This window comes from Sinocyclocheilus anshuiensis, unplaced genomic scaffold (assembly GCF_001515605.1).
Source record: "Sinocyclocheilus anshuiensis isolate Anshui unplaced genomic scaffold, SAMN03320099.WGS_v1.1 scaffold534, whole genome shotgun sequence".
In the NCBI taxonomy this organism is placed as follows: domain Eukaryota; kingdom Metazoa; phylum Chordata; class Actinopteri; order Cypriniformes; family Cyprinidae; genus Sinocyclocheilus; species Sinocyclocheilus anshuiensis.
Genome location: NW_015547712.1, coordinates 510136 through 523922, shown reverse-complemented (window position 1 = coordinate 523922; position 13787 = coordinate 510136). Strand labels below are relative to the sequence as shown.

The 13787-nt window shown below is 30.1% G+C and overlaps 2 protein-coding genes across 6 annotated transcripts in view; one reads left to right on the top strand and one right to left on the bottom strand.

Annotated features, from left to right (window-relative positions):
- Positions 1-3096, top strand: part of LOC107704056 (eukaryotic translation initiation factor 2 subunit 1-like) — an 11747-nt gene extending 8651 nt beyond the window's left edge. For both annotated transcript variants that reach the window (XM_016506896.1, XM_016506897.1), the window contains exons 5-8: positions 121-227; positions 1160-1257; positions 1330-1473; positions 2788-3096. In XM_016506896.1, coding sequence (XP_016362382.1) covers positions 121-227; positions 1160-1257; positions 1330-1473; positions 2788-2913 — 475 coding nt within the window. In that variant the 3' untranslated portion in view covers positions 2914-3096. The remainder of the gene's footprint in view (positions 1-120; positions 228-1159; positions 1258-1329; positions 1474-2787) is intronic.
- A 1672-nt stretch (positions 3097-4768) lies between these two features.
- LOC107704053 (RNA-binding protein 25-like) overlaps positions 4769-13787 on the bottom strand; it is a 26541-nt gene continuing 17522 nt past the window's right edge. For all 4 annotated transcript variants that reach the window (XM_016506891.1, XM_016506893.1, XM_016506892.1 and 1 more), the window contains 9 exons: positions 12899-13025; positions 12740-12829; positions 10862-10935; positions 10110-10260; positions 8619-8994; positions 7161-7453; positions 6042-6140; positions 5452-5499; positions 4769-5371 (listed from right to left, as the gene is read on the bottom strand). In XM_016506891.1, coding sequence (XP_016362377.1) covers positions 5279-5371; positions 5452-5499; positions 6042-6140; positions 7161-7453; positions 8619-8994; positions 10110-10260; positions 10862-10935; positions 12740-12829; positions 12899-13025 — 1351 coding nt within the window. In that variant the 3' untranslated portion in view covers positions 4769-5278. The remainder of the gene's footprint in view (positions 5372-5451; positions 5500-6041; positions 6141-7160; positions 7454-8618; positions 8995-10109; positions 10261-10861; positions 10936-12739; positions 12830-12898; positions 13026-13787) is intronic.

Here is a 13787-nt window from a genome sequence, read left to right as displayed (position 1 = left end):
ATGTTCTCAGCTTTTTTCCCCTTTACCTATTTGTATCTCTGGTTCAAGCACTGAAAACAAAGCAAGAGTCTTAAGTGAACATGAATATGTTTTGCTTATTTACTCTGGTTTTATTTCCAGCGATCCGTCCATCCTGGACGGTTTGGATCTGACAGAGGAGGAGAGGGATGTGCTCATTGACAACATCAACAGACGCCTCACCCCACAGGCTGTCAAAATCAGAGCGGGTACTCATCATAAAAATCTGTTGCACTTTTCACCATGCAGAAAATCCCAGTGCAAAGTAATTAAGTATTTTAATTAGTTTTAAACTTTTTTATTTTATTTTGTGTAGTAAAAAAAACATTAATTATTTATTAATAATATTTGTTATATTAGTACTTTTATGATTTATATAAAAGCAAATTAATAATAATTTAATTTTATAATTTTTGTTTCCAGTCTGTAATCCACAACCATAACAAGTGTGTATATATATATATATATATATATACTTCTCTTTTTAAATATTCTCTGTAATTTTTAAATGTTTTCAAATGCCAATTCAATGAGTTTAAACAATTCGTACGTATACTGCTGCTCAAAATATTAAAGTCAGTAAAAAAAAAATGTAAATTAATTTTATTCAGCAAGGAATTGATTAAAAGGGACACTAAAATGTTTATAATGTTAGAAAATATTTATTTTTCATATTTGACAACTTTCTATTCATCAAAGAATCCTGAAAAAACTGTTTTCAGCATTGATAAAAAAAAATTGAGGACTGTCATTTTGAAGTGTTTCACAATATTATTTTTTGAATGCCAAAATTTTGAACTGTAGTGTTTATATATAAAAATATATTTAGAAGAAAAGTCACTCTTTAGAAAATTCTCTCAGATCCATTGAACACTCTATGAAGCAAAGCTTTTCATTGTTTTTTTATTAAATGTATTTTAAGGTTCAAAGAAGAAAAAACTAATTAATAAATACACAATAAAAAGCAGATTGAAATAAATAAAAATTGGATTAAAATCATAATAAAATTCATTAAAATAAAAAAATAAATAATAAAAACATTTGAAAGTTCAAAAAAACGAAATATTTTGTTCTCCCTTTTATATGCCATACATTATCTTCATGTGTGTTCAGTGTGATATTTGCTTTGTCCCATGGGCAGATATTGAGGTGGCGTGTTACGGATATGAAGGCATTGATGCTGTCAAAGACGCGCTGAGGGCGGGGCTTAACTGCTCCACAGAGGCCATGCCAATCAAGGTGAGATCCACTTCCTTTATATCCAGTTCTAGCAGATTCTGTGATTATAATCATGCGACGATTTCCTTTCAGATCAACCTGATAGCACCGCCGCGGTACGTCATGACCACCACCACTCTGGAGCGCACCGAGGGTCTGTCAGTGCTCCACCAGGCCATGACCGCCATCAAGGAGCGCATTGAGGAGAAGCGAGGAGTCTTCAATGTCCAGATGGAGGTCAGACACTTTAGAGCTTCATACATGTTCTAAATAGCATGGAATATACTTGATCTTTAAAGAGCAAACACATGCTCGAGTTCAGACAAAAACCAAAGGAAACACAAAATATATTAAAATATACATGCACATTTTATAAAAGCATTTGCTCTGATTGCATCCTCATGCATGAATGTTTCTCATCATGCAATATACATGATATTATTTACAATATACAGTAGATCAGGGGTTTTCAAACTGGCATCTGGACCAAGCTTAAAGAAAACAGTGTAAAAAATAAAGAAAGAAAAAAAGAAAAGCACTTAAGCAAAACATGATTAGCTCAAAGTGTCTGAATAATTTGTGGTCCCAAATTTTTATCAATTTTACTGGTAGTCCAGTCCAAAGAATTTTTGGGTATGTCAGTTTACTTTATTTTAATATCCTCACTTACATAAATGAACTATAGTGTCCTGCACCCACTAGTAAAAAAAGTATCAAAAATAATATCTGGTGTCTGAATCATTTTTGGTTTGACTGTATATACATGCATACAATTAATAATAAATATTAGTAAAATGTGACCCTGGAGCACAAAACCAGTCATAAGGGTCCTTTTTTTTTTTATTGAGATTAATACGTCATCTGAAAGCTGAATAAATAAGCTTTCCATTGATGTATGGTTTGTTAGGATAGGACTATATTTGGCTGAGATACAACTATTTGAAAATCTGGAATCTGAGGGTGCAAAAAAATCTAAATATTGAGAAAATCATCTTTAAAGTTGTTCAAATGAAGTTCTTAGCAATGCATATTACTAATCAAAAATTAAGTTTTAATATATTTACGGTAAGAAATTTACAAAATATCTTCATGGAACATGATCTTTACTTAATATCCTAATGATTTTTGGCATAAAAGAAAAATCGATAATTTTGACCCATACAATGTATTGTTGGCTATTGCTACAAATAGCCTGTTTTGTGCTCCAGGGCCACATATTAGTACATAAAAATAATCAAATAAATACAAATGAATTAAAATAACAGTAATAATAATAAAATAAATAAAAAATGATTAAAAAATTTAAAAATGGATTAAAATGAATAAATACATGGTACCAATTATAAATAATAAATATATATATTTTTAATTCTTTCAGATCCATTGAACACTCTGTGAAGCAATGCTTTCTTAAACTATATATTTTTTTTCATAAAAAAAAAAAAGGATTAAAATAAAAGCATAGTGCAGTACTATAGTGAGTAGAAAAAAACCAACGCAGTATATAAGCACATTTCAAGTATTTGCTCTTGATTGCGTGTTTGTCTTCAGCCTAAAGTGGTGACGGACACAGACGAGACAGAACTGCAGCGGCAGCTCGAGCGTCTGGAGCGAGAGAACGCAGAGGTGGACGGCGATGACGACGCTGAGGAGATGGAGGCCAAAACAGACGAGTAGATCAGCAAGTGCTTCAGATCATTCACTTTTACACAAACATTATAACGCTGATTTCTGAACCGGTGGCCTTTCAACCCTTCACTACTCTGATCAATCTTAACATTTGTGCTGATTCAGCGATGCAGAGGGAAGACTGCTGGTGATTTTCTGTGAAGTAAAACCTGTTTCTCAATCTCAGTCAAATTCTGGAAAGTTGTTGGAAGTTTTGTATTATTTAGCATCTGTATTTACATATTGACATGCTGCAAAGCTACTGTTAAATAATATTTAAGTACGTATTGTGTGTGGAAAGTTTGCTCAAAATATCTAACCGAAAACATACTTGAGTGAAAGAAAGGAAGTACAACTTTACATTGTACTTAAGCGTTAAAAAATATAAAATGGCAAAAATAAAAACTAGAAACCTTTTTTTTTGTATATTATAGTAAAATTATTAATTTATTTTAAAAATGTTTTCAAATACAGTATTTATTAAAGCGATTATATCATTTTTTATTAATTATTAAATGCCAAATGAATAAATTAAAATGTTTTGTCAGACACAAGCAAGGTTTGGTTGAAACTAAAAACTAAATTTCTTTGGTTTGGTTGTTTTTCCCAGCAAATATTTATGTGAATATAGAATAGAATGTAAATTATTTGATTAATATTAATTGCTTGACAGCCCAATTATTATTAAATTAAATTCGTTATTAGTGCATAATGTATATTAATGTTCACTTAAACTGATTTTACTTCAAAACATTTTAAGTACTGCAAACTTTTCCAGTTCTTTTCAGTGTAATAGTTTACTAAAACGAAGACCATAAAAAAAAACTTTTTATTACTTGGAATAAATATTAAATAAAATTGTGTATGTACATATGTGTATATATATTAGTGCTGTCAAACAATTAATCGCATCCAAAATAAAAGTTTTTATGTAATGTGTGTACTGTGTATATTTATTATGTATAAATACACACACATACAATATATATTTTGAAAATATTTACATGTGTATATTTATAAATGATATATGTAAATATACTTATACAAATATAGCATATTTTTCTTAAATACGTGCATGTGTATTTATACATACATAAATATACACAGTACACATACATATATGTAAACAAATCTTTTATTTTGGATGCGATTAATCATGATTGTTTGACAGAACTAATATGTATATGTGTGTGTATACACACACACACACACACACACATATATATATATATACTATTTCAGCTAGTTCCTAAAGCAACTGTTCTCATTTTTATTTAACTTGAACTTAAACTGATATAAAATGTAATACAAACTATAGAGACATGTTAAAAATAATGACAAAAGGAAATATATATATATATAAAAAAAAAATCTGGCAAATATTGACCCGAATGACAAAGTACTATAAATGTTTCCAGTGCTTTTCAGCATTATTATAGTTTAATAAAACCATAATATTTTCTCATTTATGATGAACTTGAACATAAAACTGACAAACATTAATAAAAAGTATATATAGACATTAAAAAAAACTTCTAAATGCTAAAACTTTATAATCCAAATCAAAATGGGAAATAAAAAATTAAAAAAAACTATACCAAACAATGATTTCAGGTCAAAAGAAGTCATTTTCTTTGAAAACGTAAAATAAATGAAGAATTCACTTGCGTAAAATACAAATCATTCCAAAATAAGTGCACTAATTAAGCACTTTACACCCTGAAAATAACCCATGGAAAGTTAATATTCAATATTAAATATTAATTTTACCGTTGCATTTGGTCTGTTACAAATAAACGTATGGACTGACGCACAGCTTCAAAGTTGAAATCAGGACACATTAAAAAGCACACAATGATTTTACTAAAAAAAAAAGAATCACTTTTATTCAAAACATCCACTGATAAGTACAAAAACAAAGACGATCAATCGTTGTGATGTTAATCAGTTTAGCGAGAGCTTCTGAACGGAGTCGCTTTAGTTTTAGTGAAACAACTGGGGAAAACGCTTTGGTTCGGTTGGTGAGAGCGACCAAAAGAAGAGAAACGGTAAAATCACAACCCAGACGAGATTGGCAATCATTACAGTAACAATTTACAACGGCTTCCTCAGAAAGAAGCGCTGAGCGGCCGAGACGAAGCTCCGCTGAAGACGGATTCAACAGGAAGGCCCTGAGAAATCAAACCTCTTCCTCTCGGCACTCGTCGCTGGCGGTCTGAAGAGCGTCTGGGACGTGAGAAATCAAACGGCTCAGTGTGTGTTAACTCCAAAGGTCGGAAATGGTCAAGTTTCCCAAGTTGTTTTGAAACCTAGACGAGCTGTTCCCGGCCCAAACGGGAAGTAAAAGCAAAGTTCATCGGCGTGCGGTGCTTGTTCATTTCCCCAGGCCGATCTTCTTGGCTTCGGTTTCATAAATCAATAACCTCCACATTTTAACTATGAAGACCTCGGCCTCTTCGTCCAGCACCTGAGGAGACGAAGATGAAGAGTTCAGATGTGTAGCTGTGGAAATACAACTTCAAAAACGGTGCAAAAGACCAAACTTACCATCGCAACGTCATCCAAGATGCCTTGAGGTGTGCTGTGGGCCATTACCTGAGACAAACAGAGATTTAAATCTATTACAGGATTCAATGAGTACGCCCTGAATTAAAAGTGTTATTAAAAACAAATGTGAATAAATATTCAAATACAGTATTCAAATAAATTATTTCATTATAAATTGATAAAACAAATGGATAAATATATTCAAATATTCAAAAATGTCATTTTTTTACTTTATTCATTAATAAAAAATAAAATAGTATTTGAATTGTTTAATTATTTTTTGGTAATTTCATTAATATAAAATAAAATGACAAAATTAATTTAAATACTATTTTTTGATAATTTTCTTTTACAAAATTAATAAAAATAATTAATTTAAACATGATTTGAATATATCAATTCATTTGTCAAAATTTATCAAATTTATTTACTATTTTTGTTTAATAAAATATTTAAATTATTTTTAAAAATAATGAAATAATTTATTTAAATATATGTGTCCATTTCTTTGTTATTAATAAAAAAAGTTTTTAAAAATCATTTAAATCAGCGCTAAGCCTCTAATGAAGAAACCTGATAAAACGTCTTACCTTGGTGCAAACAAAGTCAACTAATGTGGCTTCTTCTTCACCAATGTACTCTACAATCTTCTTATTGATCCACGGTCGAATACGCTTCTCCATAAGGGTCTGTGAATATTCAATAACACGAGTTATACATTAAACACACATTAAAACACAGCTCAAGAATTAAGAAAAACCCACAAACATTATTTATTTTTTTTTTTTTTAATTTTAAAATTTCCTTTCATGTTTTAATTTTAACTGTTGCACTCTAGGGCTGTAAAAAAAATTAGAATTTCGAATATTCGTCGAATTAAAAAAAAAAAATCCAACGTTTTTGCATTCGAATTTAAGGTCTGCGTCAGCCGTCAGGCAGCCTTATCAGTGGTGCACGAGATGCGATGACGATGTATGTGTCATTGATTGCATTTGAATGCTTTTGTTAGTCTATCCAGCTGAACCCACTAGATGCAGCGCTGCTACATTGTTCATTCAATATATTGCAGAAAATGAGAGCATCAGTGTGGAGATGTTGTTGTTTACGTCAAAACTGAAACCAAGCCGTTCACACAGAACGCATATTTATCACATTTTCTAGAGGGACATCTATCAGCGTTGCACTCGCGTCTCGCACAAGAGAGCGGCATGTTTAGAAAGCCATGTAAAATTAATGCAAGTTCAACTTTAATAAAACATGTCTAAAAACGTTATGGCAGTTTTCCCCCATCCCACTGTATCTCATGTTTTTAAATGAAGAAAGAAGCCTACTCTTTGTGATTGGTTTTCGGTCCTTTGTATTAAATTATACATACATGCATTGTGCTGTTTTGTTTCTAATTGTTTAAGCAACTTTATTAATTATATATGGTTTATAAACATTATTTTAAACATTATGCACTTTTTTTTCAAAGATAGTCCTGTTATTTTATTACGCTATGAAGAAACGTGCATAATATTTTGCTCAATGCGCCCTCTTGTGGCCTCAGGAGAGAAGCCAAAGCTTTTTTCCCCCCAACATTTTATTTAATTATTAAAACAAAATGCAGAAAAAAATAAAACAGAATATGGGAAAATATAAAACGGAACTAAAATAAAAAAGTGGATTAATGAAGTGGATTTGCGAGGGCTCTGGAGCATCACTCTCACCGTGTCGACGACGGACCAGTCGAGAGGGTAGTTGAAGAGCTCTGGTTTAGCCGTGGGGATCTTCTCAATCAGACTCTTGATGTGTTTGCGCTTCTCTTCTGTATTGACTCCTTTGCCGCCGGCTGCCGCGCTCACGTCTGCTCCCTTCTCCTCATCCTCGTAGTCTAAAGGCACCAGCTTCCTCTTCCGAGGCGCCTCGTCCACTTCGTCGTCGTCAAAGCGGTTGAAGACGCTCTCCACCGCCAGCTTCTTCCGCTTGGCTACGCTGGGCTGTCCTGGGCTACCGGCTGAACCTTGTGACGGGATAAAGACAAACGTTTCCTACTGAAAACTGAGCCAAATATCACTAAGAACTAGTTTTATTTCTTATATGATATATATTGTTATATAAATATTTATTTGTCATTACATAATGAAAATAAAATAATTCATTTAAATGCTATACTTATATTTATCTATTTATTTTCATTAATTAATAATAAATAATGTAAAAAAAATTATTTAAATACAAAAGTTGAATACTAATCCATTTATTTTTCATAAATAAAAAAAAATAATTATTTGTTTAGATAGTATATTTGCATACATCTACGAATTTAGATTTCATAAATAAAAATAAATACAAAAATTAAATACTATACTTGCATATATTTATCTTTTTAATTTTCAATAGAAAAAAATACATTAAAATAACTAATTTAAATACTATATTTTAATATATTTATCAATGTATTTTTCATTTATAAAATAAATAATGTATAAAAAAAAATATTTTATTTATATAATTAAAAATGTATACATATACAATTTTTCATTAATAATTTATCATTAATTTATCATTTTAACTTTCATTAGAAAAATACATTTAAAATAATTTAAATACTAATATATATATATATATTTTTTTTTTTTTTTCATTAATAAAAATTATTTAAAAAAGGAAGATAAACTAATTCCTTTTGGATATATTAATAACTTTAATTTTCATGAGAAAAAGAAATAAAAATAATTTAAATACTAATATATATATATATATTTTTTTTTTTTTTTCATTAATAAAAATTATTTAAAAAAGGAAGATAAACTAATTCCTTTTGGATATATTAATAACTTTAATTTTCATGAGAAAAAGAAATAAAAATAATTCCTCAAAAATACCATATTTAAACATTTATTAATTTATTTTTCATTAATTTATAAAAAAAATATTAAAAAGTAATTCATTTAAATATTATACTTTAATATATTTATCATTTTAATTTTGAATATATTTTTAATTTATATTTTTCATTTGATTAAAATATATTTAAATGCTTCAAGTGCAATTAAATAAATGAATATGAATATTTGAAGTATATTTGCAAAACAGAAGAAAGAGTAACTCAACTCGATTGTGCGATTTGTATTTGTTATTGGCCATAACATCCTGATTGGAAACCTGTCTCAACTCAAACTCACCTAGTTTGAGGCTGAGGCCGATCTTGGGCCGGTTCTCCTCCTGGAGCGGGATCTCGGGTGGAGAGTTCTCGTGAGGGATGATGATGCCGCAGGGCGACTCTTCTCCGGGCGTGTCGGGCGTGGCGTTTCCGCTGGCTGAAGACACTGAGGGGGCGGCCACGATGGGCCGCATGGTGGGTTTGAGGCAGGGTTTCACCTCCTCTTCGTCCTCTAGCTCCTCCCCTTCCTCTACATCATCGTCAGAGGGGACGTGAGACTTACGTCGCTCTCTCTCCCGGCCTCGGTCGCGCTCTTCTCGAGAGGGCTTGTGCTCTCTCTCCTCCTCGGGCTCGGGCTTTACGGGCGGCTGCCGCAAACGCTCTGCCTCTTCCTCCATCTGACGAACACAAAAGCAGAAGATGTGAAACAGAAGAGAGCAAAACACTGAGCACTTTGCTTCCGGGAGTACTAAGGTTGAATTCATGATGTACTCGCTCATTATATACATTTTGCAAATTTTGAACACAGAAAAAGTTACATAGTGCTGCTTTAAGCCACGAAGCACCACTCAGCACTGAGATTAATCACAACACACACTTTAATTTGAAACAAGTATTCGAAAAGCAGAAGACAAAAAACAGTCCCATGACACACTGCAAATGAGATAAAAGAAAAGAAAAAAAGTATAATATTAAAATACTGGCTCAGTTATTATGAATAAAATATATATAAAAATTAATGTTACTGAAATACAATTATTTAAATAAAATTTAAATATCAGATTTACCAATTTATTTTTCATTAATTAAAATAATTAATATTCATTTAGATACTACACTTGATTAATTTAAAAATCATTAGTAACAAATGAATAATAATTTAAATCAAATATTGCTCATTTAAATACTATATATGAATATTTTTATAATTTATAAAGCAATTAATAAAATTGAAACGCTATACTTGAATATTTAATTTTTCATTAATAACAAATTAATAAAATAATTTAAAGGAAATAATGTAACTCATTTCAATACTACACTTGAATATATTTAAATTATTATTTAATAATACAAAATTTTAAAAAATAATGAAAAAAATCTAATTTAATAAAATAATTAAGATAAAATAATAAATTCCTTTAAATACTACACTTGAATAAATTTTAAATAATGAAAAAAATATTTAAATATTGTATCTGAATATATTAATCATTTAATCAATTAACGAAAAAGTATTAATGAAATTGAAATATTAAAATAATTCATTTAAATATTACATTTGAATGTATCTGTTTATTTTTCATTAATTAAAAAAATAAGACAATTAAAATAATGAAAAAGAATATGTATTAAATTGTCAATAATAACAAACTAATAAGAAAACAATGAAATAAAATAATTCATTTAAAAATATGCATCAATTTACATTTTTCATTTGATTGATATGTATTGAAAGTGCATTTCACTAAATGAATACGAGTATCTGAAGTATATCTGTGAACTGACTGACCCTGCGCAGCTCAGCGTCTGGATCAGGATGTCCTTCTGCTAGCAGCCTCTGCCTGATCTCCTCCAGCTCTTCCTTCTCCCGCTTCCGGTCACGTTCATCCAGCTCCATCTCCTTCTCTCGGTCCCGCAGTCGCTTCTGAAGAGCGCTGCCCCTGCAGGCAGAGCAGAGAAACAGACCATTTAGGTCACGTCCACAGTTTTCAGACAGAGTTTTGAGGACTTTAGTAGCAAGATAACTAGATTTGTTTGTTCTCAAGGTAGTATGTGACCCTGGAGCACAAAACAGGCTATTTGTAGCAATAGCCAAAAATACATTTTATGGGTCAAAATTATTGATTTTTCTTTTATGCCAAAAATCATTAGGATATTAAGTAAAGATCATGTTCCATGAAGATATTTTGTACATTTCCTACCGTAAATATATCAAAACTTAATATTTGATTAGTAATATGCATTGCTAAGAACTTAATTTGGACAAGTTTAAAGATGATTTTCTCAATATTTTGATTTTTTTGCACCCTCAGATTCCAGATTTTCAAATAGTTGTATCTCGGCCAAATATTGTCCTATCCTAACAAACCATACTGGAAAGATTATTTATTCAGCTTTCAGATGATGTAGAAATCACAATTTCGAAAAAATTGACCCTTGTGACTGGTTTTGTGCTCCAGGGTCACATATGCCATTTCAGATCTATCTGCCTCTAAATGTGACGTAAAAAAAAAAATAGATTTGAAGGTGCACAGAACTCACCTGTAGTATTTTGGGTCGTCTCTGTCGTCATCATAATCTTCCAGAAACTCCTTCAGCCGTTTCCCTTCTTTAGCCTGAGTGTATGAATATGATATATATATATATATTCAGTTAGGGCTGGACGATATGGCCAAAATGTATATCTCGATATATTTCTTAATTTCGGTCGATATCTGTTGCGCTGCTTGTCTATTTCTCTTCAAAGCACCAACTTAAAATGCCTATTTTGGTTTGATTGCTTGTGTCACATGAGAAAATAAATAATTTTGCCTTACTGATGCAGTAGCCCATTTAATGCGGGTGCGGTTCAGGTCACGGTCTTTATGTCAAACGGGTTGGGTACAGAATTAAACTGGTGCTGGCTGCTGTCGGATAACGGGTCGGGTGTTCTGTTGTGTACTGCGGATGCAGGTTTACCTAACAGGACCCGTGCAGGACTCTGCTTTAAACTGCTTTGCGTCTCTCCGTCAGATAACTTCACGTGCATGATGCACCATTTGCGGGTATTTCCCGGTATTTCCCTAAACCGATACACATCAATTTATTTTGATTTTTTTTATTTTATTCCAGTTTACGAAAATGTTTTTTGACCAATCGTTTTAGTCTTAGTTTTAGTTTTCGTCTACAAAAATAACCTTGCTGGAGACGGGCTTATTTAAAATGAAAACTCATTCTCTGCCAGCAGGAGGCGCTTTTAGAGTGATAAAACTAACGGTTTCTCCAGTAATGGCTGTAATCAAAGCAGCTCCGCTCATGAACGCTACTTTTTCAGATCATGTTTATTCAACGAAGTCAAACGGCACAAATAAATAAATGTATGGGAAACTGGTAATGTATATCGAAATATCGGAAATGTGTTTAAAAATCATATCACCGTTATTGAAAAAAATAATATTGCGATACACATTGATATTGAATTATTGTCCAGCCCTATATTCAGTAATTCAAACAGAAACATTCTACATATTACATTTCCCATTTATTTTTCATTTATAAAACTAATTAGTAATATTAAATACTAATCAAATAAAAATGAATTTAAATACTACATTTGTACTATATCCAATTATTTTTCATTAATAAAATCATTAAACTATAAAAGACAATTCAATAAATAATTCAATTATTATAATTGAATATTTTTCCATTTATCTTTCATTAATAACAATAAGAATGATTAAAAAGTAATGAAAAAAATATTCACTTAAATACTAAATTTGAATTTATCAACTTATTTTTCATGAACTAATACAAAAATTCAATTAAAATACATTTAAATACTATATTTGCAAATATTTATCCATTTGTTTTTCATACTAAAAAAATATTCTATTACTTTTCATTAATAAAAATAATTATTAAAAATGAAAAAATTCACTTAAATACTACATTTGAATTTATCAACTTATTTTTCTTTAACTAATTAAAAAAATTCAATTAAAATATTGAAATTAAAATACATTTAAATACTATATTTAAAAAAATATTTATCCATTTGTTTTTCATACTAAAAATATCCTTTCATTAATAAAATAATAATCATTAAAAAACTAATGAAATAAATATTATATTTCAATCTATTTATCAATTTACTTTTAATTAGTAAAAAGTAATTAAGAAAATAATTCATTTAAATTAGTGCTGTCAAATCGATTAATCATGATTATACATGTATGTGTATACATACACATATACACAGTACACACATATATTATGTAAACAAACTTTTATCTTTATCAATGAATCGTGATTAATCGATTTAACAGCACTCATTTAAATACTATATTTTTATAGTTATCAATTTACTCTGGAAACATTCTCCATATATTTTTTAGGCTGAAATGCTTGTGTGAATAGATCAGGACAATAGTTGTCTACCATCTCACGCCGGCGTTCCTCCTCTCTCTCCATCTCCTTGTTGTAGTCTCTGGCTTTCTTCCTCTCTCTGAGCTCCCAGTTCTTCAGACGCTGTTGTAATTAAAGAAGGTAAATAGTGGATCAAGACAGCTAATCATTCAGTAATGTGATGAGATTCACCTCCTGATATGCCGCCTCTTTCTCTCGCAGCTTCCTCTCCAGTTTACGCCGTTCATACGCCTCTTCCTCATCTTCCTCACGATCACGCTTCTTCTCCTTATCTCGGTCTCTATCGCGACTCTGTTCTCTGAAAACGGACAGCACCCAGTCACGATATATGAAGTCTGCACTTTATTGTCGACACAGAACTTCAGCTTTTGAATATGTTGGCATATACATTTTGTAGCTCTACAAAAAAAGAATAATAAAATTGTTGTAAATAAAAATGATTATAAATACCTTAACATTTTGTACATTTCTGTATTTATGTAAATGTTGCAGAAATGTATAAATATGAATTTTATAAATAATAATTTTGCATAAATGAGACGCATAAATGTTGGTAAATATAAATACAAATTTATGTTATAAAGAAATATTTATAAATAAATTAGAAGTATAAATGTTGACAAAATTAGTACAAAATTAATGCATTTATTAGAAAATGTTAATATAAATATATATCTTTGAATAAAACACCTTGTTAAAAGGGATCAAATACCTTTCAACAATTTGCACATTTATATTCATAAAAACATTCAGAAACAAATGTAAAAATAGATATACATGTTTGTAAATAAAATTAGAAATATAAAAGAAAATGTTAATATAAATATTTATAAATAAATACCTTGTTAAAAGGTATCAAATACAGTTCAACATTTTTCATACTGAAAAATAAATATTCATAAATATAGATGTAGAAATAAAAATGTTGATAAAGAAAATGGGATGAATACAATGACAAAATGCGAAATATACAAATATATATTTATGAATAAACACTAGGGCTGTGACGGTGGAAGATTTTTACCACCGCGGTGGTAATGGACCAACTACCGCCGGTGGC